This window comes from Aphis gossypii, chromosome 1 (genome assembly GCF_020184175.1).
Source record: "Aphis gossypii isolate Hap1 chromosome 1, ASM2018417v2, whole genome shotgun sequence".
Lineage (NCBI taxonomy): Eukaryota > Metazoa > Arthropoda > Insecta > Hemiptera > Aphididae > Aphis > Aphis gossypii.
Window position 1 is genome coordinate 26,733,892 of NC_065530.1, and position 14,285 is coordinate 26,748,176.

General features: G+C 24.4%; 1 protein-coding gene and 1 long non-coding RNA gene across 2 annotated transcripts; one reads left to right on the forward strand and one right to left on the reverse strand.

Annotated features, from left to right (window-relative positions):
* Positions 1-8,663: 8,663 nt before the first annotated feature.
* Positions 8,664-11,407, reverse strand: LOC114133085 (ubiA prenyltransferase domain-containing protein 1 homolog). Its single transcript, XM_027998707.2, has 2 exons — positions 11,242-11,407; positions 8,664-11,158 (listed from the first exon to the last, which is right to left on the reverse strand). Exon 2 carries the CDS (start codon positions 11,137-11,139, stop codon positions 10,156-10,158), a length of 984 nt encoding a protein of 327 aa, XP_027854508.1. The 5' UTR covers positions 11,140-11,158; positions 11,242-11,407; the 3' UTR covers positions 8,664-10,155.
* A 92-nt stretch (positions 11,408-11,499) lies between these two features.
* LOC126549012 (uncharacterized) lies at positions 11,500-13,736 on the forward strand. The gene is made up of 3 exons (XR_007603156.1): positions 11,500-11,976; positions 12,069-12,193; positions 13,629-13,736. It is a non-coding gene; the product is annotated as an uncharacterized LOC126549012 (long non-coding RNA).
* Positions 13,737-14,285: the final 549 nt, after the last annotated feature.

Here is a 14,285-nt window from a genome sequence, read left to right on the forward strand (position 1 = left end):
GTGCTGATCGCTGGAGAAAATAATAGTAATAATAATAATAATGGTATCGGTATGTATGGACGTCTGGGGAGCATGGGATGGAAAATAAAATTAATATGAAAACAGCTGACAATAGTGACATGGAAGAAAAACGTACAACTACAGTGACAGAATAGCTGATAAGGTCTGTATATTATTATCAGTTTCCGACATTTTGGTATTTTGTCGGTTGTAGGCACAGATAATATTATTATTTATTATAATATAGAATGATATTAATATAATATATTTATGTAATAATATAATTGTTCTATATATCTGTGGTTGTAGGTAATAGCATTTTTTTTATGGTAAAATATAAAAATAATAAATGTAAAATATATATATATTTATTTTTTTTTTAAACAACAGTTTTAAAAATAATAAAATGCAATACATATACAGCATAATCAATATTTACCATATAATACCAACTATATCACTCGACAACATACACCCACAGAAAACTCATAACACATTACACAATATACAACATACAATTTAATATAACAGTGGTTCTAAAAGTCTTTGTGGTTGAGAAGCTAAAAAAAATTCACAGAGCCCCCAATACTTGAAATATATACCAATTTTACAACTCATAAAAAATTATGACTCAATACATTACTACTTTCTAGTAAATAAACTTTATACAATACAAATGTAACCCCTGAAGTTTGAAATTCAAGCATTATTATTTCGACAAGTTATGCTGTACACAGACACAAAAGCAAAAAAAAAACACATCATTGTGAAATCAATACATTCATCATTTCGTTCAGAATCTAAAACTAGGTATTTCAAAAAAATAAGTACCAAACAATTTTATTAATTTACTTCGAAAGTATGATAATTCAATAATTGTACCTATAAATAATTTTTTGAAGTATATCTGTATGTATATTCAAATTATATTTAACCGATGAATTAACTTTTACAAGACTGTAAATTACTAATAAAAAATAAATTATATTAATATAGTATAACATAAATACCTTTATTATAAAATATTATTAATAGAAATATAAAATAGAAACTTAAGTTTTAGTCATACGAGTTACTATAATATATAGGTATTATCAGTATTCAGAAAATTAATTTAAAAATGGAATTAGTTTAACTTCATAAAATATAAAATATATATAGGTAGTTAAAAATAAAAATATGTACAATATATACATAAATGTTAGAATTAAATTAAACCTTATTTAATAATTATATTTTAAATTATAATAAAGTCAATTGTAAAGTAAAATACTTTATTCATATATAACTAAATTTAAGTAAATATTATATTAAATTATCACTGCAGTCTGCAAGTGTAATGACTAATGGGATACCTAATATATTTAAAACAGAGCCAAGTTCAAACATATATACTTGAAACAATTAAAATGAGTTAATATTTTTTTAAATCGTAGATATCTGTAAAAAATAAATTCATTGTCACGTAACTGTGTAATGTCTTGAAATAACTTAAAACATTGTAAAAAAAAAACCAAAAATTGAAGAAATAAAATAAAAATCTGTAATATTTCAATGTCACCTTATTCTTAATTATAATTAAATGACTTTAATGAGTTTAATGGTAACTTTAAACATTATATTCAATTTGTAAGAACAGTTCAGTGAACCTTATATTCGAGTGGGTATATAATAGTATAATACAATTTTAAAATTTAAAATTTTGATGCTATTAAAAAAAAAAAAAAATTAAACTGTTTTAAATCACCCAGATTGCTGAATCTGTTTGGTAGGGATATCTAAGTTAAAATTTTAAATAGTAAATGTAAAGTCCGCATTCTTTAATTATCAATCCATATAACTTATCTATTATCAATTATAAAAATAAAATTAATTTCCTATCCTCCTCGCTTCTTAAACATCTCACATATCAAGTGTACAATAGTGCAATATGAATACTATTAGTTATTTTCACTGATTAATTGTCATTCACGTATCATTCTCAAAATATGATCAAGATACAATGATGAACAATATACTCTTGAATGGTACTACCAATAAGTACCAAACACTAAAACATAATGACCTGTTAGATCTAGTATAACTGATTTAAGTAAGGTCAGTTAGGATGGCCAACTTTAATAGACTTGTGATCGACCTTTGAGTTTTTCTTGGTTGTCACGACCGACCAAGGCCGTAATTGAAAAAAATTTTGGGGAGGGTCCAACATTTTTTTAAATATCTAGATACTGAACACTTGCCATTTTTATTTATAATTTACATTAAATAATAAAATATTATTAAATATAAAATTTCGGGGGGTCAGGACCCCTCGACCCCCCCCAGTTATGGCCTTGCGTCTGACTAACAAAGTCATCAATAAACAAAAGTATATTTTATATAGATACATATTACATACGTTTTACACTTTTTTGTTTAGAATATTATTTAATAAGTAATAAATAATAATAAAGTTTAATTTCATGGTTTTACTCAAAACATATTTACTATTTTAATACCTATATTTCATTACAAATTATTACTTTTAAATTTAAATTTGGTTTCTGAAAAAAATTCAAGAAAAGACGAAAGAAAGTCAAGATTATCTCAAACTTATATAGCGGTCGACCCGTTGAGTAAGATATAAGTATATACATTTATTGGTACTTAAACTTAAAGTGTTAATAAATGTAATAAAAATAGCTTACGAGTATAGTATATGTATTGTATAAATTATATAGGTAACTATTAATATTTTATTAAAAAAAAAAACATATTAGTAATAGCTGATAAATTACAATTTATCTACTACATCATTGATATAGGACTCTTGCAGGAAGCATGGGACATCTCACAACCATTAACTTGTAAATAATATTTTATTGCAGCGATCATAAAAGAAATATTATTATGAATATTATCGTGTTTTAATTTTGATTAATATTTGTAATTGAAGATAGTAAAATAACTAATAACTAAAAATAGTTTAAAATCAATTATCCTCCCAGAGTCCAGGCCCTTACTGATTATTTATTGGAACAAAACTTATAAGTTCAACTGAATCACGTCTTCATAATCTTATTTTCTATCAATATTCTAAAAATCCAACATCATAAGCATTCTGATATTCATATTTGAATATTTTTACATTATACACTACCCTTCTTTAATTAATCAATTATAAAGTATCTGATGTAGTATACCTACCCACGAAAGGAATACAATTTGATATGATCTGTTTAAAAATAATCTATTGTTTGTTAATGGGTTTATTACCTAAATGCTTATTAGGCATAACTTCTTAAATAAATAATTAGGTTATGTAACATTATAACTATAAATATTTGGTTAATACCTACATATTAATCATTCAATAAAAACTAAAAATACTAATGAATCTTAAGAACTTTCTTTGTATGTAATCTACTGATTAACCTCAACAGTTATAGCACGAAAACGTCGAATGCTACGAAAGATAAGCAATCATTATAACGCATTGCATACAAATAATATATTTTATTCATTTTTAAGCGGTAACTGATGAGACGTTTTTAAGGAGTATTTGGTAGGCAATTTTTGAATTAGTGTGAGCTCATATTCTCACATAAACTATTCAACTATCTCGAATTGTTTTATTAAACCATTGTAAGTGTGATGTTAATATTATGTTCACCGGTATAAGCCGTATTGCTTACTACTTATCTCTGGTACTGCAATTATGTGCGGTTGCGTATGTTTACAGTATTACAATTTATTTATAGAAACAACATATTAAAATGAATAAAATGTGACAAAAAAATATTTTTATTGAAAGCCAATACAGTAAATTATTAGATTACGTAGGACGTAAAAAAGACAAAAGTACTATGAGGACCGATCAATTTACGTGGTTTATCCGTACAAACACTCATTTGTATAATAGTTTTAATGGACGCTGAACAGTGGTACATCAAAATGTCTAAATAAGATACGATTGGCATGAGCAAAGAGTACAAATATTGATACCTATCTATAGGATAGTATCCTATTTGGTTTTGTTTTAATTAATAAAAAGTACAAATTTGTTTTAATTTAATTAAGCTACAATGGAGCTGTCCAATTTTTCGAAAAGATTGTGCCACATTAAGCGAGTAGAAGTTTTTGTGGGCTGCATACATGATACATATTATTAATTATAATTACAATAATAATTAGATGCGTTTTTTTTTAATAATGTATTTTATTTAAATTATGTATAGTAGTATAGTGAATAAAAATATTTTTATAATAATTCATTTTTTTTCATATAAAACAAAATAAATTTATTCATAATTAAAAGAAGAAAAAAATGTGTAACTAAAATAAAAAAAAAATTATGTGATATTTTAAATTGCTTTTTTATGAAAGCAATTAATCGACTAATAATAAACTCATAATATCCGGATCGATTGTGACTAATTTCGATGTACGATTGTTCAAAAATATAATAGACCGATTCTTACTATTTTTTAATAATTGAAAATATTTTTTTGGAAATGTAAGTAATGACGAAAATCAAGAATATTAATTATATATAAACGTGTATATAATGTTATACTACTATAATAGTTTAATATAAATATAATATTATAATAATTTAACCGTTTCTAAAGATTATAATATTAAAAGAGCCCTTTTAAGGGGTTTAGTATAGGCAATACTATTGCCGTGTTTTTTTCTGTATTTTTTTAACAATTGATTTATTTAAATTACTAGGTATGTACTACCACTACTACAGTACTACCATCTACCTACTGAATAAAGTCATACAGTTAGCAACAATATGAATATTTGCCTATCTATACTAAATCATTGGTATTGTTTTAGGTAGAAAGGTGTGAAAATGCTTAAAAATTATAATAATGGATTTATAAAACTGCTTCCTGAGGCCTAACATTTTTTTAAATTTTGTAGTACCACAAGCCCAATTGTCTATTTCAATGAACTTTTGTAAACACATGTTTACCCTCCAAAATGTTAATATTACTAGTTACCGAGATTACCTATATTGACAGAAGTATAATATAAACAAAATTGGCGGCCTTTTGTGGAGATAAGAGAAAAAATCCAATGTAAGTTGTAATGGACAACGGGTTTGTAAAAATACCAAAATGAAATTATAAAATTAAGCTTGGCGCTAAAGCAGTTATATAATAATTGTCCATTATAATGGACATTGAGCCTCGGGAGGATAAGACAAAAATAACACATAATATTAACAATATTATACCTATAAAACTAAATTACCTATAAATACGTGATTGCATTGTTAAACTCGATAATATAAAAATACATTTTACAAAAATGAATAGATTCATATTATGTTTATAATTAGAGTTGAAGAAAATGTTAAATAGGAATAATATTATTCAAATACTTTTCAAAAAAAAAAAAATTTAAAATAGGTCAAAATCAAAAATTTACTGTATTTTTATTTTTTTATAATAGTTGGAAAAAAACAAACAGAAAATAGGTAGGCAAGCAGGTATCGCTATTGATTGTATAGTATATTGTTAATTTACTCTATAATCAACAATGTATATTATAATATTATTACTACCCTGCAAGTAGTAACGTAACGCTAATTACAAATTACTGTAACTAAATTACTTTTTCAGTAACGCTGTCGTAATTTTATTACATTTAATTTAAATTAACGTACTTGTAAGTAACGAATTTAATTTTTAAGCGTAGTTCATAATATGGTGTAACGCATTGTTTATTGAGTTATGAATGACAAAACATCAAAACCTAGAATCAGAATATTCGAAGTTTATTAACGAATCTGAAAGTTTTAGATAATTATTGACAATATTGTTAAAGATCTCTGAAATGTATGTTATTGATGGAAAATAAAAGAGTTCAAATTCAAAAATTAATTTGAATTCAAATTAATTATAATTTGTGAGTAATCCAGTCTAAAATAAAAAATTATATTATTTATTATATTATATTGCTTATAAACACAAACATTTTTATGATTTTTCAACAACAAAATTACTTGCAAATTTTCGTGATTTTGAAATATTTCGTAAAAAATTGAACTATAAACGCTTTAAAAAAAAAATTGTGACTAACAATTTTTGATTTTTTTTTTTAACTACAATAAGAAAAACTCATAAGCAAACTTGTATTACATTTTCAAGTTTTTTTGACCATCCAAAATTTGTTTGTCGAAAATTCGAAAATTTCAGTGGTCTATAAATAACTCAAAAAAATTTAAATATTTTGAAAATTTGGCCATGTATTAATAACGATAATATAATCATGTGGTGACAATTTTAAGTATTTACAGTGATTAGTTTTTGCGGTACAACCATATAAAAAAATCGACTTGGTCGAAAACTGGTTTTGCGTAAATATTCCCGTTTTACCATCACTTTTTTTTGTTTTTCTCGGTTTTTTTGAAAACTGTTGGAAATGTTTACTTTTAACCTAATGCACCAAGGATATTCACTTTGCCATCGAAAACCACTCCGAAGTTGAAAATTGAAGCATTATTTCAATTATAGTTATGCTGTACACAGACACAAAAATAAAAAAACACACACACATCATTGTAAAATCAATACATTCATCACTTCGTTCAGAATCTAAAAGTAACGTAACATGATAAAAGTAACGCGAATGTAATTTAAATAAAAATATTTAATGCGATGATAAGTCCGGATTAAGATAATTTTACGCCCATGGCCAAATAATTTTAAGATTAAGGGCCCCTAAAAATGAAATCATTTTTAATTTAGATGGATAATAGATAATAAAATAAGTATACGTTCGTGTGACGGTTATCACCATGAACATAATATTATTATGTTATGGTTAACCTATGTTGTTATGTTTTAAAATAAGTTAGTAAATGATTTAATTAATCTGAAATGAAGAAATAAAATTTATTTTTCTAATATTGTGATTTGAAAATTTTTTAAATATTAAATATCAAATTGTGGTACCATGACAATTGACAAGTAAAGTAGAAATGTTCCAATTTAACTTGTTTGGTGAATTTATCGTATTCTAATAGTAATTGTAGCACCCTCCCCCCTCCATAAAATAATTCTAGATCCACCCCTACTACTGGCGTACTGCACTTCTTCAACTTTAATAGGTACATAAAATGCTTAAATGATATAAGTAAATTAAAAGCTTTTAAAGAATCACAATTTATTTTTGCAATTGTGTGAGGTCTTATTGTTGGATCTTTCTAAAATGTCATTCCATAAAAGTGCCATGTGTATCCAGTTTCATTTTTAAACATTTTTTTTTAATAATTTGTCGAGCATTTCTCTTAAAGTTTCTTCATTTTCTTTATTATTAAAGACTTATTATAACGTTTTATTCACCAGGGGCCCACTATTGTTGAATATTCGTTGTGGGCCCGTGGTCATGCCCCCTCCCCTTAATCAGGGCTTGTGTGTCGAGTATTTAACGTTAATTTTATTTTAAAGTTTTTTAGTCAACACTGATAAATGATAATCAATGGTACCGCTCCACTATATATTAGGTGTCTAGGGGGTCACTATTAATTGTAGTATTGTGTATTTTAAAATCCATATTATTTGGATCATGATATTTGAATTCAATGATATATCACTACTACTACTACTACTATAAGTACTACGCATATAAAAAACGATTCTGAACAGATACAGCTTGTTAGTTAATATTACTTATACTAGTTATACTTAATATTTTATTGGTATATTTCATTAAATGTTTTTTGATACACAGCTATTTAATATTACGGTTGGTTGTCATCTTTTTCCCGAAAACATTGTATTTATTATATTCTATTATTAGTATTAAATTATGATAATAATATATATTTGTAAAATATAACTCAACATTTAATAAAATCTACCTGTAAATACCGCATAACAGTATAATTATATAGGTAGGTATCTGGTATATTCAAAAAATTTTTTATTTAGGTTGAAAAACTTACTATTAAGTATTAAATTTGAATTAAATTTTAAAATCTTAAGTAAATATAATACAATATACAGGTACATAAAACATTTTTATGTATATTTAATTACAAAATAACTTTTATTTTTGAGATTTTCATGAATTTTGACAAAATTCAAAATTTAAATGCTTATAAAAAAAATAATCTGACTAGAATTTCAATATTTTCTCGTTAAAAAATTAAAAGTTATGAAGAGCTTTGCAATACATTTTTATTCAATAGAATTAAATTAATTCTTAATTAGCATTTAGGAAAAAAACTAAAAAAAAATTGTAATTGTCTATAAATAACTCAGTCAAAATATCTTAAAATTAATGATACCATAAAATATAGAAAAATATAATAACAGTTCTTAGTGAAAGAGTTTCTGTGGTTATTTGTTGAATGATATATTCATTGCTCTGATCAGAACCTAAAATTGTTATTTAAGAACTTTAAGTTGTGTAAATCCACCAATTAATGATGGACAATATTTGTGAGGTAGATATTATAGTATTATACACGTACATAATTATAATTATAATTATTGTACATACATTATAAGTCAACACTTTTTCTTGATATATATCAGATTATTATTATTAAGAGAATATATTTTTGAATTTTATTTTATAAGCACCATCATATTTGATAGGGTTATCTGAATCAATAATCATTTTGAATTTTGTATAAGCTAGTTAAATAATTTTACAGATCATAACCTTAAAAAAATATTTAATTTTTGAAAATTGTTGACTACATATTATATATTTATATGAAATGCCATAAAGTGTAAGCGTTTGTTACATATTTAATATTTTCTGACAAATAATACATCATACTATCTTAATATTAATAACAACATATTATGAATCACCTAACAATAAATATTTATTTCTTAAGTACTACATATGCTTGCACAGTTTGGTTCTTTTGATATTAACAATTACATAAGTTGAATAAATGAAAAAACTTAAAATAATTTTTAACATATTTTTAAGTTTGTATTTAAAATTTATTAAATTAATATTGATTGGCCAATTTTAAATCTATATATTAACAGATTACTTTGGTCAAAAATAAAATTAATAATAATAATTAAAGAAATCCAATATTATAAATTATCATAATATATCAATGAATTGATTGTTCTGTTGATTAATTATTTACAAAATTTAAAATTCAGTATATTATACTAATATTATACAACATCATATACATTTTATTTTAATTCAAGGAAGACTTTTGATTATAATTTTTTTTTTAAATACTTGAATTTTATTCTTCTTAAATTTAAAAACAGTAAAATGTAAAGCATTTTATATATTATATCAATAAATCATATTAATTACATGATATTGTAATTTATATACATAAATAATAATTATACATATATTATATGGGGTCATTAATTGTTTATACTACACTAAAACAGCCGATTTGCATAAGAATCTTAAGCAATAAGTACTTAATGACTGTATTCAGTATAATAATAAATATAATATTTTGTTTTATTACCAAATTACATTATACTGTTACTATTTAATGTTGAGTGTTTAGAGTATATGTATATAAATTAATATAAATATAATATATTAGTAAAGGAAGATAAAAATAATTTTGCTAAAATTAAATAAAAGATCACATACTATAATAATAAATCAATGATAACATTGAACTCTATATCATGATTTATCACAATGATTATATAATATTTATTGTTGAAAAAAAAAAACAACAATTTGTGATACTTAAATTTCACATATTTAAGGTATTACATGTATATATATATAAAAAAAAAAAAAATAATAATAATAATAACCAGTATTCTAATGTTATAACTTAGGTGTGTTTGTACAATAAAGATTTCTATTAAGCAAAGTAACAAAAATTGTAATTAAAAATAGAATATTCAGTACATTTTAGCAAAATGAGCTAGATATTTTTGTAAAGGTTCTTAACAACTACATAAAATGTATGTGTAGCTTTAACATTTCTTTAAACATTCATTTTTAATACATTCATTTATTACTTATAGATTAAAAAATATAAAACTGTTACAATTAAAAAAAAAAAAAAAATTCAGAATAATGTTCTCAATGCATAATAAGTAATAACTATAATACACCCTAAGGAACGTTGTTAGGACCATCGCAACCTACTGTAAGAACAATCGATACTAATAGCCATAACTTTTAAATATTAGTATCTCAATTAATATTAAATGGCAAATTTGATTTATCAGCTGCCATTACAGCCAATATATATAAAATTCCAAAAATACAATTTAAATTAGCAGTTCGTTTAGGTACAGACTGAATATTTATACCATCTCTAAACTCTCTTTCTATTTTAAAAGCATAGCTCATTGTAATTAATGGCAATAAAAACCACTTAGAACATCTCACTGATAAAACAACAAACATAATATACGGAGTAAATAGAAGAAATCCATAAAAAATTATTGAAGCTGTTCGTCCTATTAATATTGCTAATGTAACAATTCCAGCTTTTCTGTCACTTTCTAAATCTCTTGTGTTATTACTATGTAATATAGCTTCAGTGTTTAATGCTAACGGTATAGCATAATATATTGGTTCCAAATTAAGTTGACCAGTATGAGATAAATAAGCAAATAAAACTGATGCAGGTCCAAACAGTATTAAAAATATTAAGTCACCAAGAGCAATATATTTGAAACCAAATCCACCGGTATATAAAAATGAAATGCTCAAACCCCATAAATAGGCAGCAGCTAGATGACCCATTTTTGCTTGAGATATAATTGCAAGCCAAAAGAATGTAACAAAGCTCAGAAAGTATAATATAGCACCTAACCTTTCAACTTCATTTTCAGACAAAATTCTATCTACCAGTGTTCGGTCATCGCTATTACGGCCATCAATTCCACGGACATAATCATAGTAGGTATTCACCACATTTCCAGCTCCATGAACTAAAGCAACCGTTAGAAGAGTCAACAGCAATGTCAGTAAACTAAATTCTATGTTGGAATTTAATTTCTGAGCTATGGTGCAGCCTAATAAGGTTGGTATTATTGATGCACTCAATGACCAGGGTCGAATGGCTAGTACATGAGACGGAAGTTTAGTGCGCAGGGACATAAATATTGAAGGTAGATGAGCAGCCACATTAGGCAATGAATCAGCAGATGCAGTGCCACTGTTGGGCATCGTCTCAACACCAAGTCACCTGTATAATAAAAATATGAATAAAAAATAAAAGCATTTATTAATTGTATAAAAACCATATTATTATATAAATCATATACTCACGGAATTAGAATTTTTTGAAGCCGAGCCAACAAGACCGGCGAGACTACTTAGTAAGTGAATAATGTAATTACAACTCTAGTACCATGATGAAACTAATTAACTGAATATGGATCGAATATTTTATTGAGTATTGACTAGTGTAGTAATGTATAATGTATATCCATCGGTCATCATATCAATAATTATTATTATTCATTATCATTCATCGCTGTTATCAAAGATAGTAACGTCATGTGTTTGCTATGCGGTTAAAACAATAAACGCGGTTACAGCAAATGAACGACGTCGAATGTCCAGATTAAAATAATAAAATATATTTATTTTAATTCGTGGTCGAGATTGTTGCGAATGTTTACGATTAAAAACCTAGGTATATAATATTTTAGAGTTTATATGATCGTACATAAATTATCGACCTCTTCAAAGTTCAAAGTTATAAAACCTGAAAACCATATTATTATGATCTTCAACTACTGTGATATTGTGATACGAACATTTTGATTTGATTAAAACCACGGTTTAAGATAGATTCTGTGGTAGTGAGTGATAAGGAACTAATTCATGTAGGTACCTTCTTTCTGGATCTTTATAATTTTTTTACTATTTAGTACCTATTTACCAGTTATCGAATCACTAAAGTGGGAAGGTGGGTTTATTCCATAATTGGCATAATTTGTTAGCTGTGACTTGTGTTGCATTGTTGTTTTAGTAGCCATCTAATTTATATCTCTATAAGTAGGTAGTTTTAAAGTGACTATCTTAATTAGGTTAACGTTGAATAGATTACATAATATTATAGTAAATGTATATTTTAATCTATTTTTTAGGTTGCTAAGTTACTGTTCGACAGACCTTCTGCAACATCAAAATTTAGTCAATTTAGATAATATGCTTCCTGTTAACTTTTAATTAGATTTGACATTTTATTATGACATTTTTTGGGGATTCTGAGGTAAGATTTGCTATGTTTATGTAAAAAACACTTAATCCTTAGCATCCTCTTAAACTAATTAATATACATATTATTATTTACATTCATAATTAAAATGTATTAAATATAAATAAACTCAGTGGCGTAATGACAGGAATGCACGACAGTGCACTTGTACCTCCTAGCATTATACATATAACAGGTGTTAAGATGTGCGTTTGCATCTGCTGAAACCTATACTAAACTCAAAATACAAATTCCATGAAAATATAATTCTCAATTAATAATTATAGGTTATTATGTAGAAATATCAATTTTCTGTTGATCCTTAACTAAGTCGCTGTTTAATTTAACCAAAATAAAGTTTTCCTGTTACAATAAACATGATAAAAACAAAAATAACAAATAATATAGGTACACGACCTCTAATAGTCTAATTATTTCTAAACAGTCATTATCAATTTTTATTAATAGTTTTTGAAGAATTGTATAAATACTTGGTCTTTGAACTATCGTTATTAGAAACTAGAAAGTATGGTTCGATAAATATTTTCAAGTTCGATTTTCAGTAAAACATGTTTGATAGTTCGATTCGAAATTCGAACAGTTCAACCCATTACTAAAAAAATATTGTACTTTTAAATAAATGTATTTGAAAATACTTAAAATGTATAGATTACGATGAGTTTTTGTATAGAATTAGTATACCTATCTAGTATTCTAGTTAGGGTTAGTTTTTACATTTGTTTGCATTGAATAAAAATAGATGAAGGGTCCGAGCGAAGCGAGTAGCTTTGAATATAACTTAATTGATCTTTTAGCTTATTGAACCTCATAACCCTATATGAAGGCTGCTGTTATTTAATGGAATTACGCCCACGAATATACTATTAGAAATGCTTATTTTATTTAGATTTTGAACTTTTTTCCCTTAAAAAGTAACTATATTTTTAATATTTTAGGATTTAAAATATTAAACATATCTATATTGTTTTATTTTTAACTTATACTTATTTATATTTTTACATAATTTATATGGTATTTTTACAGTTTTCAAATAAATTACATGCCAGTTAATCATTTTTTTTTTATTAGTTTCGTGTTTCGTAGATACCTATCTAATATATTTTTACCCGAAATAAATTTTACCATAACTATCAATTATGTATTATGAATAAAGGTTAATAATACTTATACAGAAAAACGTAGGTATATAATATGTTAAGAATTCATGATGTTTTGAATAATACCATTGATTATAAATCGAATAATTACTATTTATAATTATTAATGTTTATAAACGATGAATTCTAGATGATTATTTAGATTATAGGTAATTATTTCAACATTAACTGTTATTTAAGTACATTTTATTAGATGAATAAATCATTAATTTTTTTATTTATCTTTAAATTATATATCATTACATAATTCTTTTTATTTGTAATTACTGCAGTGCTGCTGTTTGGTTAAAGATAACGTCACAACTCACTGATGCATGTGTAGTCTCCGTTTTTACAAAATGTAAAATATGTCAATATACCAAATTTTGCACCTACAATAATTCATTTTACTTTATTATTTTTAAAATTAGTATGAATTGACTAATTATAAAATTTAAAGGCAAGATTATTATCTAGGCCTCTAGGGCATCATGGAGTCTTTTATTATTAATATTTTAATTATAAAGCAAGTTATGAATATTTTAAAACATTTAACATTTTTTGTAAATTTTAAAGTTAATGATTATGTATATAATGATAATGATGAATATTTATTTTATGTTTATCGAATATCACTTTGAAGAACCAAAATATTTACCGCATTGGTAACATATTTGGTCTGTAATTATCTAAAATGCATTACTTTTAATATACTAAATATAAATAATTTTTTTTTGATAATACTAATTAATATAAGAGGATTTAATTAAATGATAAAATATTCATAATTTTTAAATTTATCTTTGCTGCTAAAATGTCTGTATTTATTTTATTATAAAAAATAAAAGTATAGATTTTAGATTTTGTTTCTGGTTATTAGTTTATATAGTAATAGTTGTGTTATTATTATTATTACAGTAATATTTAAAAAAAATATGGATTAAGTATAC

Excerpts from the sequence above, each read along its gene's own strand:
- LOC114133085 (XM_027998707.2), bottom strand. The coding sequence starts at position 11,139 with ATGCCCAACAGTGGCACTGCATCTGCTGATTCATTGCCTAATGTGGCT.